General features: G+C 31.8%; 2 protein-coding genes across 2 annotated transcripts in view; one reads left to right on the forward strand and one right to left on the reverse strand.

Annotated features, from left to right (window-relative positions):
• LOC134234595 (elongation of very long chain fatty acids protein 7-like) overlaps positions 1–22,478 on the forward strand; it is a 216,358-nt gene extending 193,880 nt beyond the window's left edge. The window contains exon 9 of the transcript XR_009985207.1: positions 22,271–22,478. The gene's annotated coding sequence lies outside the window, so the exon portion shown is untranslated. The remainder of the gene's footprint in view (positions 1–22,270) is intronic.
• On the reverse strand, positions 13,547–16,761 carry LOC134234604 (uncharacterized). The gene is made up of 3 exons (XM_062716683.1): positions 16,688–16,761; positions 14,708–16,296; positions 13,547–14,352 (listed from the first exon to the last, which is right to left on the reverse strand). The coding sequence occupies exons 1-3, from the start codon at positions 16,711–16,713 to the stop codon at positions 13,910–13,912; spliced, it is 2,058 nt and encodes a 685-aa protein (XP_062572667.1). The 5' UTR covers positions 16,714–16,761; the 3' UTR covers positions 13,547–13,909.
• Positions 22,479–25,418: the final 2,940 nt, after the last annotated feature.

A 25,418-nucleotide genomic window follows, 5' to 3' on the forward strand; every position in this document is an offset into this window, starting at 1 on the left:
CAAGTGAAAAGTGCATAATTTATCTCCTTTCATTTGGTTTCCCAAGAGGTGCCAATTCCATTATATTGATATTAGTATGGTTTGATTAAAATACAATGGAACTATTAAAGATCAGAGCCAATTTTATATACATAATTATATAATATACCTAGAAAAGAATATATGACTTTATAACCATTTAAGTCAATTAATTTGTGGAGGATATTAATTCGTAAATTAGAGAATCCCTAGCTGCAATAATGTAGCCCTCTCCGATTTTTTTATCTGATCTTTTCTGGAAAGGGCTACAATTCCATTGCATCTCCGTAATGGTGCAAAGATCTTTTTTAAATATGGACGATTGAAGGCAAAATAAATTATTTTTATATTCAACTTACTTCTTATAAGACGGAATTTTTATTCCGTCTTCAACTCAAAAACCATGTAAAATACATCTGCATGTTTACTAGCATCAGCCATGACAGTTCACGTGTGACGTACTGAGACTTTCGCTTGAAGTTTAGAACGACTTAAAAAAGCAAATGTCGATGTTTATAAACGACAGTCCTGAAATGTGTAACAAAAATATCGATGAATAAAACCATTTCAAACGTTATTTTCACGCAAACAGCGATACGCATGTATAAGATAAGGGAATTTGGAAAAGATCCGCTCCTATAGATTATAAATTCTCATTGGCTGTCCCAAAATAAAATCTATCAAGGTCAGTAAACATGGCGGATAAATTCAAGTTGTGATGTTGACATACACGAAAAATAATCGATATATGGGTCGTTGTGAATATTTTTGGATCGATTTATGTCTTGCATAATTACTTTTTTGGAGTCCAGGTAAGAGATGTTAATAAAATAGCCGTTTACTGATGATTTGAGCCGAAATCCATGCAGGAGCGATTCACTGTCGCATTTGCACCATTACGGAGATCCTGAAGAGTTGTAGCCCTCTCCCCCCCCCCAAAAAAAAAGCGGAGAGGGCTACATTATTGCAGCTAGAGAATCCCATGAATTCCCTGAAAATTGAGCGACCACAAAAATTAATGATTCCACAAAAGTCAGTTTCTTCAAATCATTGTTGCAGAACTATAGCTTTATGGTTTTATGTATTGGTCTTTGACTGTGACCTATTGCTATCCGTTTTGTCCATTGTTGTTTGTCGTAAGGCGTTCCTCGTGTGTTAACATTCGAACATTTTCAGCTTCTTCTCTGCAACCACTCAACCGAATCTACCAAATTTGACATAAAGCATCTATGCACCAAACTAAACATGCTAAGTGTTTAGTTATGATTAGCAGTGGTGCCTCTTTCAAAATTGTAAATGCCATAATGTCTAGTTTAAAACATGAACCAAATTCAATCATTGGAAAGTTGTTGCATGATGCTCAGGTGACCAATAAGGTCCGTGGGCATCTTGTTTCATTACAAGATCTGTAGCGTTATTGTCTAAAACTAATGTATAAAACCATAAGGCTACAGTTCTGCAGCTATTCCAATCCATAATTATATAAAAATGCAATAAAGTTGACTCTCAAATTATACACATTTGTACATGTTAACCCATTACCCTGGTAATAAGGATAATAAGGATTTTTTTTTCTGACAGACTCAGTTTCTCCTGGTAACGATCCACTCTATACAGCTTTTGTTTATTGACTGTTACTACCCCACACTGTTTGTTTACTGGATTCTAGCCTACGCTGTTATATTCCTTGTCATGTTCGCAGACTTCTACAGAAACGCCTATAAAAAACCAAAGACCAACGGAGCTGTTACCAATGAAGTCAAAGCCAAATCTAATTAACACATGCTTTAATTAGAAATATTACAATTATAACTCTTACCATATCCATTTGTTTATTTATAATATTTTTTTGTTAGCTATGACTTGTAAGTTAATTTGACATTTCTCCTATTTTAGACACCACCTCATGCATGAATTGCTAATATGTTCAAAGTTCCAGCAGTATGTACCCCATAATCTGCTTGAATGTTAAAAATGATAATTAGAAATAGAAACAGTTTTAAGTTCATTCTTTGTTAAAGGTTTTTTTTTATAATCTTTGATTCGACAAACCAGCTTTTATAATATGTCTTTAATGTGTAGATACATTTATTATATGATGTTGATTTTAAGGTTTTAAATAGAAATCCCCTTTTATAGGCACAACTTTACCAAATTAATTCAAATTTATTCTAATTATGCCTTACAAATATAATTTTGTGCTTGATATATGTGAAAAAGCAGGGATCATTTATCAGAAAGATATCTGTGGTAACAAAACTATGATTGATTATGATACAAGTGTTTGACACATGTGACACCATAGAGCAACCAAGAACTCTTCAGCTGTGACCAATCTATGTTTAGTATTCTCCTTATTTAGATCATTATTAATTACAAAATGGACCAATCAGAAATATCAGATTTATATAAATTGTCAATATGCTGTGAGAGGTTTTACTGGGATTATCTAAGAACCAATCAGAACTGTTTGATATCCTATTGTTGATTGGTAGTTGGAGTATCAATACGAAATATGACCAATCAGAATTGTTAAATATCCTCTTTTTGATTGGTAGTGAGATGTGTTATTTGGAATATTTAACCAATCAGAACTGTTATTTATCATTTTGTTGATTGGCCATATAAGTCTTACTGGGATTATTAAAGAACCAATCAGAGCTGTTAGATTCCTTGATTTTTTGGTTCTTAGTGGACTCTTACTTCTATGATTATTTGTTATTGATTGAGTGTCCAAGATTGTAATCAGGGTATCATAGAAGCTTTACCCTGTCTTTGTTTTCATACCTCTAGAATTTTCAGGGATTCACTATTAAGTTTCTTCTGATGTATTCTTCTTATTCTTAATTAAAAGTAGCTTATAATCAACTGTAAATGATTTTTTAAATCTTGGAATCAGGATAATTCCTATATTTGTTTGTACATGTTAATGTTTCTTTATTTACAGTCATAATACTTAAACAGTTGACGGGTTGTAAATCTGTGTTGATTGTATGTCCCGGTCCTTATTGTATGGAAAACCATTGTAACAAGTTAGTACTGAGTTGAAAATCCTGATTATATGTGCATATTTGATTCAAATGTGGTATTTTAAAGTTCCTTGAGATTTTACAATATATTGACAGGCATGTGATATAATCTAATTATACTTATCTGAGTCACGTACAGCTCTGAACAAAGAAAAAAAAATATTTTAAACTCTGCATAATACTTTTAAGAATTATCCAAAGATGGTAAAAAATTCTTATATTGATAATGTTTATTGAAGTCAATAATAAATATACTGAAAGGAAAAAGAAACGCAGGGTAAACTTTTGAGGTGAAGTAAATTTATTTTTCTTTTATTATTTTCAGTATTTCTACCTAACTTTAAAAATCATCTTTCAGAAAGATATAACCTAATTCCCATTTGATTTTGTCTAATAATTCATGAGTAATTGAAGCTCAAATGACGATACCCCCAGAAGTGAATATCGAAAACCCTTATTATCTTCAATGTCTCTCCCGTACATCTGTTAGAGCCTTATTTCTCCTTCGCATGGAATTTCATCAGAATGTTTATCTTTCAAACCCTGGCTATATTTAGCATGGGTAACCATGCAAAAAAATAAGTCAAACGGAGTGCGCATGTGCCAGTGAGAGGAATACAACAGTAAGTTGACTGGTTAAAAAAACAAAATTGCGGAATTGTTTTCTTTCAAATTTCGTATGAATGTAACTATTATAAATGGCTCTTTTTGTGGTAGTACCGTGGCAATTTAAGAGATGGCAGGACGAATAACCCGCTCGTAACATGGCTCTGTTTCGTGTTAACGTCATCGTCACGGTTGATTGAAAACCATACCATACCCTCTCTGACAACGGGTAACAAGTTTTATGGGGGAAAATTTACAAGAAACTGCTAAGTAAACAGTTTTTCCCTTTTTCATTCATTAGGCAATTCGAAAACAAGACCCCATTGAACTTCCATAAACTGTGCAAAGTTTGCAATAAATTTATAATGTCTCTTAATATTGAAAAACGATGTGCATACCTCATATGCATCAAATAACGCAACAAGATTTGTTAACAAACTCGTCGTTATCAAATTGCACGTGTTTTGGGCTTTTAAGCATTTTACCTACGTGACGTCATAAATTTTACGGTTGGGTAATTCTGAATACTGATTTTGGTGCACAGTAACTAAATTTGTCTTTTGACCAATTTTTGTAATTTTCGGTCATGTGGTCAAAATTTTGTCGAACATTATGCTAACCTGCGTTTCGTTTTCCTTTCAGTATATAAAACATGTGAAAAAGAATCTGAATTTTAGAGACGTCGCCTGAACAGATGACTTTATATTGATTATAAAAGGTTGTCCAATTGCTGTGCCATTTTTAAGCTCCAAGCATGCATCATATGGAAGAATTTATGAGTGACCTTCAGTGTGCACCATACATGTACATGTTAAATGAAGAGAATTAAATTTTGATATTGCTGTAGATTTTGTACTTCATTTTGCTATATGAAGAAATATTAAATTTTATTCCGAAATGACATTGCTTTTTTGTTTATACATTTAAAGAATCCCAGACACAATTTAGAGAAATTGATGCAGTAGACTCTTTATTGTTTTTGAGTATTTAAGAAATAAGTTATCTTTTTTTTTTAGTTTTATTGGGATGTAAAACGGGTTGGTCACGTGATCAAAACTCAGGGGCCCGTTTTACAAAAGGATTTACGACTTAAGATTCTTCAAATAACTTCTTAATTAACATTTTATCAAAAATTATTTTAAACTTTTTAAAAGAAATGTGGTAAAATATTTTTACACAGACAATTTTACATAGAATTATTAATTTTTCAAAATTTTACAATCATCTGAATTTTTTGGTCTTAATCGTAAGTTCTTTTGTAAAACGGGCCCCAGGGCTTTATGGAAGATTTGATCATGTGCCAACTCGTTTAACTAAACTTAGAAAAACCATAACGTTTTTTTTTAAAACTCAATGGTATATATTGAATTTGTTTATAACGTCGATGGCTTATGACGTCACTATCAAACTGCGTAGATCAATTTTGATTAAACGATCAATTTATGGTCACATGATGAACTTTGTTTACGGAGATGTAAAAACTCCTTGTTCAAATAGTGTTATATAAGGGGAAAACATTTTCAAATGTAAATATTAATTTTAATATAGAGAAAGATCTTCTAGACAATTATGAAATATGAAAATAATGAACAGTAATCAGGGTCAAAATTTCTTTCGAACAATAAAATTGTGAGCAGAGAAAAAAAATCTAAATAAACATGACAAACATCAGAAATTATTTGTAATGAAAATTGTGAATAAGTTAAATTTTTAGTGGACTGTAGCTTTTTACTACGAAAGCCGGATAGGCTCATTTCTGTACGGAAACGTATAACCGCCTCGTGTTGTTGTTTTAGTACACGATTTGATGATATAAAAATGTTGCCAAATACAAATACTTCAAGGTTTGGCGATTTAATTATGACAACGATCTCTGATGAATAATACTTTTCTGACATGTTTTAGACGACTTATACACTTTAATATATTCAAGTTGAATTCCTAAATGTCGAACTAAAATAATGTGTAAAAATTATGCCGCTTAAATCTAATATCGCAGAAATTGGTGCAATATACTATATATGAAGACTTCGCCTAGACGACAAAATCTAATTAAAGAACAAAATTCAACAAAATTTGAACGACATGCAACAAAAGATTTATACAAGATACGATATTTTTTAGTCCAATTTTGGCCCCTGAAGGAGCAAAATAGATTTACAAACAAAAGAAGGAGAAGGATCCAATTTATAGAACATTCATGATAATGAGAGAAATTAATAAAAACGTATATAAGAGATATACACAACATACATAAATGTATTGTATATGTAATAATAAAATTATAGTCAAAGGCAAGAAACTGGGAAAAAGTACATTATACTAACAAGTGATCTAAGGATGCCAGGGTCTTCGTTAGTCACGAGCCAATATCATTGATTATCATAAGATAGAGACTGAATATTTTTAATTTAATTTTACGAATATTTATGAGTTCAAGTGTTTGTACATTACGATGAGGACATACAAGGAGAAAATGAATTTCATCCTTAATATATTGCACCGAATTGATGTCTGATTTAAATAAAATATTTCAAATAGTTATAGTACTCTTGCTGCCTCTTCCCTAAATAATAAATCTCATGAATGTTGCTTCACTATATTTGGTAATACTTGTCTATTATTCAAACTATGATAACGAAATCTTTAATCATGTTCTTAGCTTGGAGAACAAATGCAGAAATATAAGCATTAAATATGTTCGTCTGATGTGATGACATGCATTATTTAATATGACCTCAAACTATTGAAAATTCAAAATTACAAGAGAAAGATATATATTTTCTTTGATAATGCAATTAGAAAAAATCGAGCGCACGTCTGCACATGTATTTTTTAACAGGATTTGTAGATTGATAGAACCAAATTAAATTGCATTTGTCCTCTTTCTTTCCAAAGATAACACACAAGCTCATTAGTTAGTGCTCTCACAGACACAATTTTTTCCCCAATCATGCTTTGATATATTTGGTAAATTCGGATTTATGTTATAATCTATACAAACATATACATATTATGAAGTTCTATACAAACATATACATATTATGAAGTTGTTCTTTGAGTACATTTACAAAGCACATATATAAACAATATATAAACAATTATAACACTGTAAAAACTCTTTTTATTTTTTAATTTTGAGAAAAGAAATCACTGCGACAGTGTTTAATTTTAGATTTTTATTTTCAATTAAATCAATTTCGCAGAATAAAAATCAGGCCCGTAGGTACGGTTTTCAAAGAGTGGATCGGGTCCTTAAAAAAGCACCCTTTCATTGATTTAATACAATAGTTATTATTAATAAATCTGATGTTACAGGACGTTTTATTTTTGTTGAATTATCCTCTTTAATTAAATCGAGTCGTCTAAGTGAAGTCTTCATATATGTTTTATTGCACTAATTTCTGCAATATTTAATTTTAGCGACATAATTTTTACATATTATTTTAGTTCAACATTTAGGAATTCAACCTGGATATATTAAAGTGTATAAGTCGTCTAAAATATATCAGAAAAGTATTATTCATCAGAGATTGTTGTCAAAATTAAATCGCCAAGCCTTGAAGTATTTGTATTTGACAACATTTTTATATCATGATATCGTGTTCTAATACAACAACACGAGGCGGTTATACGTTTCCTTTTTTCTGAGAAGATAAAAAAAAATCAACTCGTAACAACGAGTTAATTATCTCGTTATAACGACTTAGTTATCTCGTAATAACGAATTAGTTATCTCGTTATAACGACTTAGTTATCTCGTTATAACGAGTTAATTATCTCGTTATAACGAGAAAATTAACTCGTTATAACTAGGGATGTCAACGAATATTCGAGTACTCGACTATCGTTCAATCATACCGACTATCGACTAAAATTTCTTAGTCGGTTATTCGTTAAAATTTGTTTCTTCCAAGAAATTTTGAATTCAAGGCAATAAACTTATATTTGCCCATTTCATTTATTTACAGATCAATATTTTCATATGTAAAATTAAGGGTATAGTTTAACTGTTCAAAGGAAATTATTTGTACGTCGATGTATGTTCGGCAAACATTTTAATTTAGTAAGAATGATAATAATTACTAGTTAACAGCTATTACAAAATCGTAAACACGTGTAAATCGGGGTCAGTTTATATGAGAGTAATTCAACCGTGTTTTCTATTTCTGATATTAATTTCATACAATCATTGATTGTTTGCACAAAATTTAATAATTAAAATATATACCAAGCTCTCGCTCTTTCTTTGTCTTTATAAGAGACCCTCTTTAATTGTTTACCTGTCAAAGATCATTGACGGACCTGTAATATTTGGCTTCGATTATGGGATACATGTACTACCGTTATGCAAAGAAAGGACAAAAACGGGCGTTTGATATCCTGCATTTAGATACTGTGCAAAATATATTAATTTTGAAATTAGATGCATTGGATACATATTGATGTACAGTTACTTTTTATAACACTACGTATATGTTTACAATTCAGAAATTTGTTGTACTAGTATAATGGTGATAGCGTAGGTTTAATACTGTAAACTAGTCTGTAAAAGACAAACAGTGAAACTGATACGAAGAAATAATTAAATTAAACGAATATTCGACTATCATTCGACTAAAGCATCCGACTATTCGACTAAACTGTCCGAGTAAAATTGACATCCCTAGTTATAACGAGTTAATTTTCTCGTTATAACGAGTTAAAAACTCGAAAGTTGAAATATGTAAGTAATAGGAAGTATGTAAAGTATGGCATATAAAATCGGGTCGATCAAGTTTGTTTAAAGTGTGTATGATAAATATTTCATTGAAAAACAGCAAACTAGTTTTGTTTTGTTTTGTTTTTAAGAGGGGTTGTGACTGTGATTGTAGTTCGCTTATTTATAAACGATGCAATTGATTTGTATTGTATTACTCAAAAAACCAAAGAAATACAGGTACGTGTATACGGAACCTTATGACTGCCTCGTGATGTTGTTTTATGAGTGGACAGTAGCCCCCGAATTTTACGCGGACCCATGACCTAATTGCTGATGTCTCCATATCCCCTTTTTTCAAAACATTTCTGACTCTAAAAATTTTATATATCACACTGTAAGTGTATATAAGATATGTTGCATAACTAATCTCGATCTTTATCAATTTTAAAGTTAAGAACGATTGATAATTATCAACTAAACTTCAATAGCATTAAAACTACAGCCATTTTTAATTCCTATATTGCTATTAATTTGGAAATAAAAGGGCAACTTATTATTTCGTTATAACGAGATAATTAACTCGTTATAACGAGAAAACTAATTCGTTATAACGAGAAAACTAACTCATTATAACCAGATAACTAACTCGTTATAACGAGATAACTAAGTCGTTATAACGAGATCATTAACTCGTTATAACGAGAAAATTAACTCGTTATAACGAGAAAATTAACTCGTTATAACGAGATAACTAAGTCGTTATAACGAGATAACTAACTCGTTATAACGAGATAATTAACTCGTTATAACGAGATAACTAAGTCGTTATAACGAGATAACTAATTCGTTATAACGACATAACTAACTCGTTATAACGAGATAAGTAAGTCGTTATAACGAGATAATTAACTCGTTATAACGAGATAATTAACTCGTTATAACGAGATAATTAACTCGTTATAACGAGATAACTAACTCGTTATAACGAGATAATTAATTTGTTATAACGAGATAACTAACTCGTTATAACGAGATCATTAACTCGTTATAACGAGATAATTAATTCGTTATAACGAGATACTAACTCGTTATAACGAGATAAGTAATTCGTAATCACGAGATAAAACTAAGTCGTTATAACGAGATAATTAACTCGTTATAACGAGATACTAAGTCGTTATAACGAGATAACTAAGTCGTTATAACGAAATAATTAACTCGTTATAACGAGTTAAATATTTTTTTTATCTTTTCAGAAATGAGCCTATCCGGCTTTCGTATTTTACAGCAATTCTAGAATGTCAATGATTTGAGTGCTGCTTACTGCAAGATAATGCAATGATAAATGTTTTGTATATTTATTGGAATCCAGCCACCTTTTCTATTATTCCTTAAGGTTTATTGATTGAAAGGTATAAGCTGGTAACTGCCACAAAGAATACTTCTGTCCCCGCACCATATTTCACATCTGTCAAACAGTTTACTTAGCAGGCACGAATTACTTTGTTCTGTTGTTCAAAAAGTTTAATTTTGGAACTTCTGTTATTGTCTTCAAAGTAATGCTACATCAATGAAATGCTAAATTTCTATTACTGTCTCAAATTACTATAATTACAGCCATAAGTAACAACCCTGTAAAGTTATTGTTTCCGTCACAAGTAACAATTCTGATACAGTCATAGGTTAATGTCACTTCAAGTTAAAATCTTACTGGATATCTGTCTGTCTGCACATCCAAAGTTAAAAATATCCCATAAGGTCACAAGTTACAATTGCAATCACAAATTAAAATGTTACTGACATGTCATTGTTACAAGTTAAAACATTGTTACTGATCAATTATTGTCATAAGTTAATCATTATAATTACTTGAATTTGATTTTTAAGCTTACATTTGTTGATGTTTGGATTCGTAGATAGGGGCTTATAAAGGCAATACTGCTACAAAATTAATCTATGTACATTAGCAATCAAAATCAGTATAGTCAAAGAAATTTTGATATTCATATGAAGCAGTAGCTTAAAAATTGTTCCAGCGTGATGAGCCCTATAATTTCTGAGTAAAGAGCAACAACAATCGTTTAGTATTGGTCTTATAGATATACCTGCTCTCAACAGATGATTAAACAGTGAATTATGTTTCATATTCCAGCCATTTTATGGAAGAATTCTTATATATCTTACATTTATTAAAATTAATGGAATTTTTACAGAATCAAGAAGACAATATCACTAGAAGATGGTTACCTAACAGTTAGATTAAATTTCAACGTTTTGTATTAAAGGCAAGATCAGGTCAAGGTAATTAACTTTTCCCTAGAAATGAATAATATGAAAAACACACTTTAGCCAATCTTATAAAGATGAATAAAATGAAAATTGTTGCATGAAAAAAATTCATTTTCAAGCTTTATTTTTATGCATTTCAAATTAAATATTAATTTTCGGAGTTATCCTTCCTAGCTGAGGATCGGATAACCTTAATTAAATGTTTTTCTTTTTGCATCAACACATACTCCATTAGGGTCTATAAGAAGGTGTTGCTAAATTGACATAAATTATTCAAGTAAAATGGAAAATGTTGGCTAATCTGAATTTTTTTTCTATTTTCCTTAAATTTTTAGGATATTTTAGTTATATTTACATGTTTCCTTTACCTAATTTTTTCTTATTTTCACATATGGTAAAAAAGTCATATAGAAATACAAATTGATAAAGAAACAATTTTTGGTCATTTACAAAAAAAGAAAAACACTCTTTACGTATTTTTAGCTCATTTTAATATGTACTTTGATTGGAAGCTAACATAAATATTATTGTAGATTGTATGCAAAATCATATTTACTTGATATATTTAAAAACTATAGACCATCACTACATTTGAAAATTTCTCTGGGTCTTTTATTACGACGGCGTATTCGTGCCATTTTAACAATGTAGAAATTTTTTATTAAATCGTTTGTACGATTTACTAAATCGTTTGTACGATTTAGTTAATCGTTTGTACGATTTAGTTAATCGTTTGTACGATTTAACAAATCGTTTGTACGATTTACTAAATCGTTTGTACGATTTAGTAAATCGTTTGTACGATTTAATAAATCGTTTGTACAATTTGTTTGTTACAAACGATTTAAAAAAATATTTCTACATTGTTTAAATGGCACGAATACGCCGTCGTACTTTTGGGATATAATTTGACAAAAGTTGAAACAATTTATAGACAATTATTTTTCAAGAAGAAAAAACGAATTTATTTTTTCGCGATTAGAATCGGACTAATTAAGCGGCTTTAAAAATCCAGCTTTAAATCCACCGGGAATAGAATGAATAATAATCAGACATTGACAAGAAAATCTCAGCCACATCCTATCCCCCTTCACAAAGTTTTCGAGAAAATTTGGCAGATTTCCTTTTGTCAATTACCTTTTCCCCTTAAGATACTTTCCAAAAGCACGGGAAAAGGAATGAAGAAGATTAATTTTAAAAATTCAATAAATACACTTCTCACACAGGCTCGCCCTGTCTTAATTTGATGGGACTTTTCTTTTTCTTAAGAATTCCTCTGATTTTATCTAAATGCAGGAAATTTGTTTATTATTAAAATGAAAATTTCTTACTCTATTGTAGCAGAGATAAGTGTATATCATACAATATTGTTTTAATGAATGTAAAGCCCCGGGAGCAATACCCTTTTATCATAATAATTAACTATATTGTGAAAGTGTGCTTTACCTAATTAGCTGCAGTATATGCACGAAATGAGAGAAAGCGTTGAATGTATTTAATACATTTTAATGATATCCATTACAGAAGCCAATTTAAGCCCAGTGAATAGCTGATTGTTTCTATTTTTATATGTAAACAGATTCTTGTCTGTTTTATACGCTCTACAAACATCATGCAGTTACTATTCTAATTCCTTATAAAGACCTTATTTATTTAAATTCAGATTTCATCATGACAATCTTGATGAAGATGTACAATGATCTCATGGAAAAGGTTGTTAAGTTTTATTCATAAGCAACCAACTTAGTAAGCATAACACGGTTTATATACACATCATGAAATTACTATTCTGTTTTTATTCATAGATTGTATTAAACCATGGCACGTTTGGCGAATATGTACGACAACCTTATGGAGAAAGCTGATAGGTTTTCTCGGTTTTATTTATTTAATAGCAGCCAACTTGATAATTTACATAACAAGGATTACAGATAGTAGAAAGATATACAACATACATGTAACAGAGATCTGTACTTGTTTGAAAACTCATGGTAGTGAATATTGGTTGGGATCATCTTCTCAAGAACAATTAGGTAACTTAGGATAATTTTAGCTCACCTGAGCCGAAGGTTCAAGTGAGCTTTTCTGATCACATTTTGTCTGGCGTCCGTCTGTCTGTCTGTCTGTAAACTTTTCACATTTTCGACTTCTTCCAAAGAACCGCTGGGCCAATTTCAAGGGGATTCAAGTTTGTTCAAATGAAGGGCCACGTCCTCATTCAAGGGGAGATAATTGGGAATTAATGAAAATTTGGTGGTATGTTTTAAAAATCTTCTTCTCAAGAACCACTGTGCCAGGAAAGATGAAACTTATGGGGAGGAATCCTCAGGTAGTGTAGATTCAAGTTTGTTCAAATCATGACCCCCGGGGGTAGGGCGGGGCCACAATGGCCGACCAAAGTTTTACATAGAAGTATATAGGAAAATTCTTTAAAAATCTTCTCAAGAATAACAAAGGCATAATTGATCATATTTATATGGAAGCATCCTCAGATAGTGTAGATTCAAATTTGTTCAAATCATGACCCCCGGGGGTAGGGCAGGGCCACAATGGCCGACCAAAGTTTTACATAGAAATATATAAGAAAATTCTTTAAAAATCTTGTTCTCAAGAATAACAAAGCCATAATTGATCATATTTACCGGTATATGGAGGCATCCTCAGGTAGTGTAGATTAAAGCTTTTCAAATCATGACCCCGGGGGGTAGGGCGGGGCCAAAATAGCCGACCAATGTTTTACAAAGGACATATAAAGGAAAATTCTTTTAAAAATCATCTTCTCAAGAATAGCAAAGCCATGATTAGTCATGGGACTACTTTTGGATTTTACCTTTTCAATAATAAACCAATTTATACTTTGCCTAGCCGCAGTGCTCAGTTGAGCGATGTGGCCAATGGGCCTCTTGTTATCACATATTTACCCCTTTATCCCAATGGGTAAAACTTTTTTCAATATTTTTTCATATCCCACTGCTGTGATGTCACAATACGGTTTGCCATTGAGTAGTTGACAGATTTTTTTTACAAAGGGTGCATGTTTTTGATATTGAACACTCCTATTCAGAATGTTTCAAAGCATACTCTTAAATATATTGTGAACTGAGAATTCAATATGATCCCAAGATATTGAATCTAAAATTCTCTCGACTTTAAGTAGTTTTATAATGCATGTTATAAAACAGACAGAAAAGAAAATATGAAATCAAATGAGGATAATATGTAAATGATGATTTATATCTGGTGAATTTCTACACATTTCTGATATTTAAGAAATTGAGGCATTCAATTGACAAATTTCCATTATTCTCATTTGTGTAGCTGTTTGTATATAATGGTACTGTTCTTGTTTGAGAGATTGTTGGTATGAGTATAGAGCAGCCTGGAGGTTCCCTGTCACCTGTTGACAGATCCCCAGAATCTGCCATGATATATCTCTGAAACATAAAGGTATAAACTGTCGCTGATCATAGTGAACTAGGATCTGTAGATCATCTAGAGCTGTTTGTGCTCTTATTGTGTCTACATGTCTGTAGCACAAAATCTCTAGCATGTATAACAGTACAAAGGGTGGAATGAATAATGTAGTCTTATTATTCTGTAGAGCAGACTGTTGTTCTGGTATCAATTCATTGATGTAATGGATTTCATTGTGAAGTTCAATATTCCCTACTACAGCCTGTCTTATCTTTGTAGACCAGGACTGTCCCCCTACAGCCTCCACACACACACACACACACACACACACACACACACACACACACACACACACACACACACACACACACACACACACACACACACACACACACACACACACACACACACACACACACACACACACACACACACACACACACACACACACACACACACACACACACACACACACACACACACACACACACACACACACACACACACACACACACACACACACACACACACACACACACACACACACACACACACACACACACACACACACACACACACACACACACACACACACACACACACACACACACACACACACACACACACACACACACACACACACACACACACACACACACAGTGTACCTCTCCGCATCTACAAATGACCAATGCATCACATATCGCTGTGCTAACTTGACCTTGATCATCTCTATAATAGATAAAGCTTCCATGCATCTCAGTTTCTTGTAATAATACATAGTGTTGTAGAGCATGTCAGTTATACAACCAAACTTTGCTGCTAATTTAAGAATGTGATAGGAGATTTTGTCAGATTTATACCTCAGTTTGTTTTTATGTGTGTAAGTTTTCATGTGTAATATAAAGGCTGTTTCCTGAAGGACATCAGCTGTAAGTTTCTGTAGTTTGAGGACTTGATACTGTGTCAGGAGGGGTGAACCTATCATCTGATTTATAGTATGTAAGTATTTAGTACAACTTCGTATGTCTAATTTCTGTATTGTGTCATTGCGTAGTATTTCATAATAAAGGGTCCCGTCAAATTCAGTCTCAGAAATCAGAGTATGTTCATCTGTACAGATGGAGAGTCTTGGGTTATGAAAGACATTTATAATATACGATCTAATGGAGGGACTGTGTAGCAGGAATGCTAAACCTTTCTCATACAACCCATACAGTCTAATGAATAGTTGCTGTTGTTTTTCACCATGAATTTTACTCAGAGACATGTTGTTTTCTGGAATAAAAAAGTTAGGACAGACCCCCTCATACACCCATTTGAGGATGAGTTTAAAACAGACCCAAAAACTCTCCAGGAGATTTTGTGGACACCAGTGAGATATAATGTTTTTTTGAATCACCCAGAAAACTGCTGTCTTCATGTGATAGGAACACATTAGTTTATCATCATCATTGAGTCCATTGTTAATTATTTCAGTTAGGAATAGTTTAAGTAAGCCATAAGTTAAGAATTGACAGTGGCTCAATGTATACACAAGTTTTTGTTCTGCCAGAGAGAAAGAAATTCGCCATTCATGGTCTTCATGTCTTCCTAGCTTATGTCCTATTGCTACAAAGTGACATCCGTTTTTCACTATATCCTCAACAATATGAGGCTGGGGCCATGAGTGACATCTGTCTATCCATGAGGAGGCGGGTGGAGGCCAAAAGGCACTGATAAAACATAGGGCATTATCAAATTCGTGTGTTCCAATTGTTCTACTGGCACAGGGTCCATGTAGAGTGGAGTTAAATGATGATTCAGATAAAAAATTCTGTCTATGTTTAGAACTAGATATATAATGTCTGTTATTCATTTTAACACAAACTCTTTGGATGTCTCTGTCCATGCTTGGTGACAATAAATATAACAAAGTGAATCCTGGTGGACTCTCAGAACAGTCACAGAGGATCAATGTTTTTCTGTGTGTGTTGAAATACTGAGACTGAGATAATTCCCAGATGACGTGATGATCATTTGGCCACAACATAAAGTCGACGTCTGATCCCTCCAGTCTGAATCCTTCTTTGTGACTTCCACTCAGCATCAAACTTTTCCCAACACTTGATTTCCCTTGATTTCTCACTATCTCACTGATGTCCATCACATCTCTCTTCATGGACACAAGTTCCGCAGTCCCTAATTTACGACAAAGTCCAACAAACACTGACTCTGATATGTGTTGTATGGCTGTTTTACTAAAAATGAATAAAGTGGAATTTTTATTCTAGTATAATTAATGTGTGACTTGTGTGAATTAATGTGTAAATCTATAATATAATTACCATCATTGATAAGTGTATTAGATTATCTTTTTATAAAAAAAAAATTGTAGAGTGAGTGTAAATTTTATCTTAATAATTAAAATCTTTTTTACATCCATGAATCGAAATAAAAAAAAATCCTCAACTAAATCATGAATTTTTATAAATAGTGAAATGTCTTTTCAAATTAATCATGTTTTGTATCGAATGTTTGAAATACAGTGATGTACAAAGCAAAAACCAATTTTACTGTCAACAAATAACACTGACTCAGATGAATTAGGAATTGTTTAAAAAGTTATACATCCCTGTCATTAAAACTTACGTTTGTGAGCTTGTAATGGAGTCCATTTTGAAATAAAAAGTTTCAGTTGCTATAAATAGTGAAAAAAATTCCAATATATCTACTTTCATTTTATAAAACTTTCATATTATTGCATGCCTTTATGATAACTTATATTTTAAAAAAAGTTTGTTCTAGGAATAAATTTCTTAAATCTGTAAACGAAAATTTCTAACATGATTGAAAAGTGAACAGTATTGTTTATGGTCTACACCTAGTTAGTATGTCATTATTGAGTCAATAAGACGCATTTATCAAGTTTTAACAAATTAACCATGTTAATAGTCCAATAATATATGCACAATCATTTGCATAATTTGTTTAATGATAAAAATTATTCAAATTATTTTATGTAAAAAAGTATTAAATTGATTGCCAAAGTAGATTGATATGATTAACCAGATATGTACAATTTAAGTGCAGAAAAGTTCAATTGTTACCATCAGTAAGCTGCCCCTGGATGTATGATGCATCTGGGGATGGACACAACCAGACTTGCTTTGGATCTGACCTACATTTTCCAGATAAGTGACCAGAGGCCTGTTTAACAGAGAGAGTGCTTGCAATCACTTCTATTGGAGGTGTAAGGAATTAGGGGATAAAAAGCAAATTCGATAAAAATCCAAAACGATTCACAAACAAGCAAGGCACATGTGAATGAAAATTTTATTCAAACTATAATGGCCACGGAGTCTAACCTATTGTACCAAGACACCTGATCATTTCCTTCCACTTTTGGCTAATATTTTCACTATCATTTTTCAGTTCCTGTTCATACTTCAGCGTGTAATTCTAGTAGATTTTTTAGATAAGTACATGTGTACTGTGTTTTAACAACAGAATGAAGAACAACAATTTAGTATCTGAATATAACACTGAAGTAATGTTTCTTTTTCTCTTTGTGATGAGAAAGAAGTTTAACCAGGCCTCGTTTTTACACGTTTTTCTTTATGGAATTATACCCTTTTCATGTTGGTTTGGAGTCAAATTTGTAGAGGGTAATTTTGAAGATTTCTCTTTCTCTACTGCTGTTGTGCAGAAAAATCTTAATTTTGAATTTGCTTGGGCCATAGGAAAATGACCTTGACCTCAAGTACATGTATTTGTTTATTAACCTCAGGTAATTGTTCTTGAAGTCATCTACCTTTGAATTCAATACCTTTTCCTTGACCTTGTGTATTTTCACTTATAGGTGGATTTGGGTCCTTTCACTCTATGCTGAATTCCTTTATACACCTGGTGATGTACACTTACTATGGTATGGCAGCCTTGGGCCCCCAGTGCCAGAAATATCTCTGATGGAAAAAATGCAGGACATCTATGTAGATAATGGGTCACTATCAATTTTTTAATCGAGTGAAAAGTTCATAATTATCTTCTTTCATTTGAGTTCCCAAAACTGACATTAACATGTCAGTTAATGTGACAATAACATTGTATTGATATAAGTATGATATGATTTATATATTCTGGAATCATTATACGCCCGTCTTCAGAAGAGACGTATTATGTTACAGGCTTTATGTCTGTCCGTCCGTCTAGCTGTCCATATGTCCATTAGTGCCCGGCTCATAAATTTAATACTATGATGCCTTGGATTATCAAAATTTGTCAACTGATACTTCTTGGATAGACGGTGTGTCGCGCACAAAAAGTAGGTCGCTCTGACCTTTAATAAAGATGCTATGGTCAAATTTTGAAAAATCCTTGTCGGCTCATAACTAGAAAACTATTAGACATTGAGCTTTCAAACTTGGCAAAAGTTTACATCTAAAGTAGATGTGTCACGGGCTATTTCAAGGTCACTGTGACCTTTAATTTAAGTAAAATTAAAAAAATAAAACTAAGTCTTTTAAATTTCATATTCTTAAAAATGTAAAAATATAGTAGTATCCTTATTAAAAAAATGTTAAATCAAGTAAAAACTTATTTTTTCATCATATACTTTACAGCAATCTGTAACAAATGATAATGCTAAGAGAGGAATTCAGTTTGTCCCATGGGCATAATTATCAAGCACTGGTCAAGGAGAATTTTGATAACAGAAATTTGCATGTCAAGTTATAGAAAAAAATTAATGAGTTGATGGTCAGGAGGTAACTGGTAGAGTATACCTGATCATGCAGCTGTTGTCTTAATTTATCCCTTGGGAGTTGGGCAAAAAGAAATGGCCTCATAGTTGCTCGTCTTAATTAAAAGTTCTTGATGGCTATAGTCCAGATAAAGATCTTTCAATTGGTGTAATTTAACTAAAACAAATTGATGTTTTAGAGTATGACTAAAACTAAATTAGTGTTGTATAATATGATTAAAACTAATGTATTCATTGAAATAAAATACATTTCAATTTTTATATATTTGAACCAAATTACAGTCATGTCTCACTTAGACTTTTATAGTCTAAAGAATAATATATTTTTGATTTTTTTTATTAGAATGTAGCATCTCCAGTATTTCATAAAATATGCAATAAACAATTTAAAACTTCAGAGGGATATTCATTATTATTATTAAGCTCTAACACAGCCAGTTTAGAATTATATGATGAATTATTTGTTATTATTAATCCCTTCACTGTAAGTCTCTTGAGATGTATGTACAATATTTTAAACATGATAAAAATTGGAAATTGAAATCTGTGTCATTCTGTTAATAAAGGTTACCAGATTTTCTTGCACCCTGACCAAATAATGATTATTGAACAATATTTGACGGGCGTATCATGCTGTGGCGGGGTACTTGTTTTAAAAGATATTCGGAACCAATTTTTTATGGATTACTTAAATTTTACAGGTTTGAGGGTATAATTTTGCGCCTTCTCTTATACCTAGGAAAGGACATATGACTTTATTACCATAGTTAATTAATTTGTGGAGAACATTAATTTATGAATGAGAGAAAACCACAAATTACACGAAAATTGAGCGACCACAAAAATTAATGATTCCACAAAAGTTAGTTTCTTCTAATCCTAGTTGCAGCACTGTAGCTTGATGGTTTTATATATTAGTCTTTGACCATAATGCTACAGATCCTGTAATACCAATAAAATGTGGAATTTACAGTGCAAAAAATTTTGCGCACTGTTTTAGGGAATTTATTGGTAAATCTACATTTTCCAACATAATTTTGGACACATTTTTAAAGAAATTTGTATAATTTTTTCACCTCACATTACTTTGTAGTGGTCTCTACAACGATAAAATCGCTTGATTTAGAATTTTCTGCAATCCCGTAGACAATAAAAATCAACCTACTTTATCGCGTAAAGAGGAGACAATTCAAAGAGTTAAGAGATTGATTGATTGTATACTGTTTAACTTCCCTCTCCAGAATATTTCACTGATATGGAGACGTCACCATTGCCGGTGATGGGCTGCAAATTTAGGCCTATGCTCGGCACTTACGGCCTTTGAGCAGGGGTGGTGGATCTTAATCGTGCCACACCTGCTGTGACACGGGGCCTTGGTTTATACGGTCTCATCCGAAGGACCGCCCCATTTAGTCGCCTTTTACCACAAGCAAGGGGGTACTGAGGACCTATTCTAACCCGGATCCCCACGGGGTAAGAGTTAATAGAGGGATAAAATATACAAACTTATTTTAAAATGTGTCCGGAATTAGGGGGTGAAAAATGCTGGAAAGTGGAGAAATTCTCCCAACCAGTGCGCAAAAGTTCTTGCGTCAGAAAATGCACATTTTTTGCATTACAGGATCCGTAGCGTTATGGTAAAAGACTTATGTAATTTTGTTAACAGATAAATAAATGCTTTAAAGTTGACTCAATTCATTCAAAATTGTACATGTTAAATCATAAAGAAGGAATCTTTATTTTTTTTTTTTGACAGACCCAGTTTATCCTGGCAACGATCCACTCTATATAGCTGTTGTTTATTGACTGTGACTTACCCACACTGTTTGTTTACTGGATTCTAGTCTACGCTGTTATATTCCTCGTCATGTTCGCAGACTTTTACAGAAACTCTTATGAAAAAACCAAAGACCAACGGAGCTGTTACCAACGGAGTTAAAGCCAAATCTATTCAACACATGGTTTAATTAGAAATATTACAATTAAAGCTTTTACCTTATCCATTTATTTATATATAGTTTTTTTGTTAGCTATGATTTATAAGTTAGTTTCTCCTATTTTAGACACCACCTCATGCATGAATTGCTATCTTTGTTCATAGTTCCAGCAGTATGTACTCCATAATATGTTTGAAGGTGAAATAAGATAATTAGAAATAGAAACAGTTTTAAGTTCACTCTTTGTTCAAGTTTTTTTTTATATCCTTTGATTTGACAAATCAGTTTTTTTAATGATGTCCTCAACGTGTAGATACACTTATTACATGATGTTGATTTTAAGGTTTAAGAAATCCCCTTCTAAAGGCATAACTTTACCAAATGAATTCAGAGTTATGTCACTTTTGCCATACAAATATAATTTTGTGCTCGTTAGATGTGAAAAAAGCCATTTTCCAGAGAAAAATCTGTAGGTACAAAACTATGACAGATTATGATGCAAGTGGTTGACACATGGCACAATAGATATACCATGAACTCGTCAGCTGTGACCAATTTATGGTCAGTACTCTTCTTATTTATGTCATTATCAATTACGAACTGGTCCAATCAGAAATATCAGATTTATGTAAGGTGTTGATTGTTTGTACATGCAAAAGGTTTTCTGGGATTATCTAAGAACGAATCAGAACTGTTCAACTCCAATTGTTGATTGGTTGTGAGAGGTTTTACTGGCATATACTGAGAACCAATAAGAACTGTTTAATATCCCGTTGTTGATTGCTAGTTAGAGTATCATTGGGAATATATTCTGTTATGGGTCAGAATTACCCGAAATGCCAGCAAAGATCAATAACACAATTTAAACTTAACAATAATTTATTTACAGTAATATATCATAAGTATATGAAACATAAAGTACAAACTTAGCAAGAATCTAAAAATACATACATCAGAGTGTCCGTTGCTGCACACAATGTCCCAGTGAAAATATATCCCAGTTATATCTCAATAATGCTTATACGACAATTTATATTTATGCATCGAATTGACAGGGTATTTATACAGTATCATAAATCTAGAATATTCTAGAAATTGTTAAAACATGATATTACTGGAACAATCTAGACATACACAAAATTCAAGAATGTTCTAGATAGAATGACCGAACATGTTGACCACTCTGGAATGTTCAAGAAACTAAATGTTACTAATAATATACAAGATGAAACAATACAAATACAACACACCTCACAACAATAACCAATCAGAATCGTTAAATATCCTCTTTTTGATTGGCAGAGATATTTCATTGTAAATATCTAACCAATCAAAACAATTACTGTAATATGTCTTGATTGGCCACACGTTTTGCTTAGGTTTTCTTAGAACCAATCAGAACTGTTAGATTCATAGATTTTTTTGGTTATAAGTTGTCTCTGACTTATATGATTATTTGTAGTTGATTGTGTGTTCAAGATTGTAATCAGTGTATAAGAGAGGCTCTACCCTGTCTTTGTTTTCATACCTCTAGAGTTTTCAGGGAATAGGGATTCATTACAAATATTTCTTCTAATGTATTCTTCTGATTCTTAATTTAAACCAACTTATAAATAATTTTCTTAAACTTGGAATCAGGATAATTCCTATTTGTTTGTAAATGTTTCCTTATGTATAGTCTTGATACTTAAACAGTTGACGGGGTGTAAATATGTGTTGATTGTATGTCTAGGTCCTTATCATATTGAAATCATTGTAATAATCCTAAGTTAATTATGATGTTGAAAAAGCTTTTTTAATGATTTAAAAGTTGTCCAGTTGCTGTGTCATTTTAAAGCTACAAGCATGCATCATGTGGATTGATTTATGTGTGATGTTTAGTTCGTATCATACATGCATACGTTAAATGAAGAGAATTTAATTTTGATATTGCTGTATATTTTGTACTTCATTTTGCTATATAAACATGATGAAGAAATATCTAATTTTATTTAATAATGATATTCCTTTTTTTTTGTTTATACATTTAAAGAATCACAGACACAATTTAGAGAAATTGATTATGTGGCCGCTTTATTGTATATGAGTATTTAATATTGATAAAGATCTTTCTCATGAAATATGAAAATATTGAGGAGTAATTAATGTCAATAGTAAATTAGTAATCAAACAATATAACTTGTTAGTAGAGAAAACACCGACTTCTATAAACATCAGAAATTAAATGTAATGGAGATCGGCCATATCATCAACTTTGACCTCTTTAATTTGAGTTTATACACTAATAAATATGGGCATCGTTTTATAAATCGTTCAAATCAAACAGGTTATACACATAATAGGAATAATATCAATTTAAAATAAAACCAATATCTATGATATTTCAATTTTTAATATTAAATTTAATTTAATTTAATATTAAATTTCAGAATATTGCCAGGTCTATCCGATATTCAGTAAAGAGTCCGTTTTTAACAAGAGAAACGAGAGCTCGGGTTTTAAATCTTTATTATTTATGTCTCTAGTAAGTAATTTTAACATAAAAACTCATCGTCATTTAAGACCAGAATTTATGTTTTAAGGTGCTGCTCTTTCAATTCATGTGTTCTCACCATCTTAAAACGGGTCGCACAAAAATAAGTTTGACTCTTTGATTAATTCTTAAAAATCGTGTCAATTTAGTGTAAGCAATTATGAATGAGTCCAAATTTTAACTGAAAACAAAATCAAAATTCGTATATGGAACATACTCCATATTTCAAAGAATTGCCTTTAATTGGGGATGCTTTTTTCTCTAATAAAATACATATTATAACACTCATTACATTAACTATCATCAATTAGTTTGTTTCGTGGTTAGAAATACAGCATCAGGCATATGAAGAAAATACATAATTAGGCACGCCAAATTCACAAAAATGAGCTAAACATAGTTTGACAGTCGATAAACTAGGTTTATCGGTTGTAAACTATAGTTTACGGACTGTAAACTATAGTTAACAACGTTAATCTATATTTTACATCCGTAAACCATAGTTAACGCGATAATCTATGTTTCACAACCGTAAACTATACTTAACACTGAAAACAATCATTTGCGATTGCAAAACATAGATTATCTGATAAATACAGTTTCACGATTTGTAAACTATAGTTTACAAACCGTTAACTATAGTTAACGATCTGATAAATATAGTTTCACGATTTGTGAAACTATGATTAACAACTCTTAACTATAGTTTACGATTGTAAACTATAGTTTACAAACGTGAATCTATGTTTATCAACAAAATCTATTGTTAACGCTTATTACAGACAGATAAACTTAGATTATCATTCGTTAACTATAGTTAACAACCGTTAAATATAGTTTTACAAATGAAAACTATACTTAACGAATCGTTAACTATAGTTTACGGTTTGTAAACTATAGTTTACAGTCGATAAACCTAGTTTATCAAATGTGAAACTAGGTTTATCTCATTTTTGTGAATTTGGCGTGCCATAACATAATAACCATTCGTAATTTCTTGATATCGGACTATTTTAAGTCATCAAGTTCATCACATTGACTGGGTCAGGATTAATTTCTGCATTAGTATTTATATATATAAAAAAAAATAATGACACTGATAATCCTTCTATTTCAAATAATGTTTATTCACCTTGCTTTGACATATTATACGGATGTTATTTAACGGAAGCTTAATCTTTGTACAACAACATGCTAATAGAATTTTATCTTAATTTTGTAAATGCAAAGAAAACATTCTTTGTACATGTAGTAGTTACCCTATATAATACTGTTGGTTATCTGCAGATACCCGATGGACGTGGTCATAATGACAACTCGGGAGCTACGCCCCCTCGTGTCATTATGACCACGCCCATCGGGTATCTTCACATAATCAACAATATTATATAGGGTAAATGACTTGTACCATAGTTTTCAAAAATCATTCATATGTAGTTAAGTCAGCTTAGGAATTAGTCGGATTGGTTCGTGTGATTGAAAAATTAAGTATTTGGTTTCAATGATACAAATGGATTTTATATGATTAAAATGACGCTCCCTCGTGTCCTTATGACCACTTCAATTAATCCCTGTTGAGATTCTGCTAGGCTAGATATTTGGACTGACGCCGTCGCAGAATCCCTGGACGACTACTAATAATTCATGTATGGAAATTAAGTCCCAACTTCGGTCGACTATATAGCAAGAATTATTCACCTTGACCACACTGCCGTTCGCTTCATTTAAGTCATTTAGTTGTTTATTTGACTCTCTGTCACTATTATGTCTACATAGCTTACCGTTTAGGCATGTAAATCCCAACATAAAAATATTCACTGAAATCTCAGTTCAAAATATGGCTCCCGTGACGAAATTGTTTACCTATAGTCTGTTTTTACCCTATGTGATGTTCAATAGCCATATTATACTTTGTTCAGAATTACATAGGGTAAAAACAGACTATAGGAACTCTTTTATTCGAGGAGGTAAAGAATTACTTAATTGAAGCGAACGGCAGTGTGGTCAAGGTGAATAATTCTTGCTATAGTCGACCGAAGTTGGGACTTAATTTCCATACATGAATTATTAGTAGTCGTCCAGGGATTCTGCGACGGCGTCAGTCCAAATATCTAGCCTAGCAGAATCTCAACAGGGATTACACTTCAATGA

Source organism: Saccostrea cucullata, unplaced genomic scaffold (genome assembly GCF_032062105.1).
Source record: "Saccostrea cucullata isolate Sc308-1 unplaced genomic scaffold, CSIRO_AGI_Scuc_v1 ctg571, whole genome shotgun sequence".
Classification (NCBI taxonomy): domain Eukaryota; kingdom Metazoa; phylum Mollusca; class Bivalvia; order Ostreida; family Ostreidae; genus Saccostrea; species Saccostrea cuccullata.

Excerpts from the sequence above, each read along its gene's own strand:
- LOC134234604 (XM_062716683.1), bottom strand. The coding sequence starts at position 16,713 with ATGGACTCCATTACAAGCTCACAAAC. Across the intron at positions 16,297-16,687 it reads TCCATTACAAGCTCACAAAC|TAAAACAGCCATACAACACA; the intron begins GTAAGTTTTAAT and ends ATTCATTTTTAG. Across the intron at positions 14,353-14,707 it reads GAGGTACACTGTGTGTGTGT|GGGGACAGTCCTGGTCTACA; the intron begins GTGTGTGTGTGT and ends TGGAGGCTGTAG.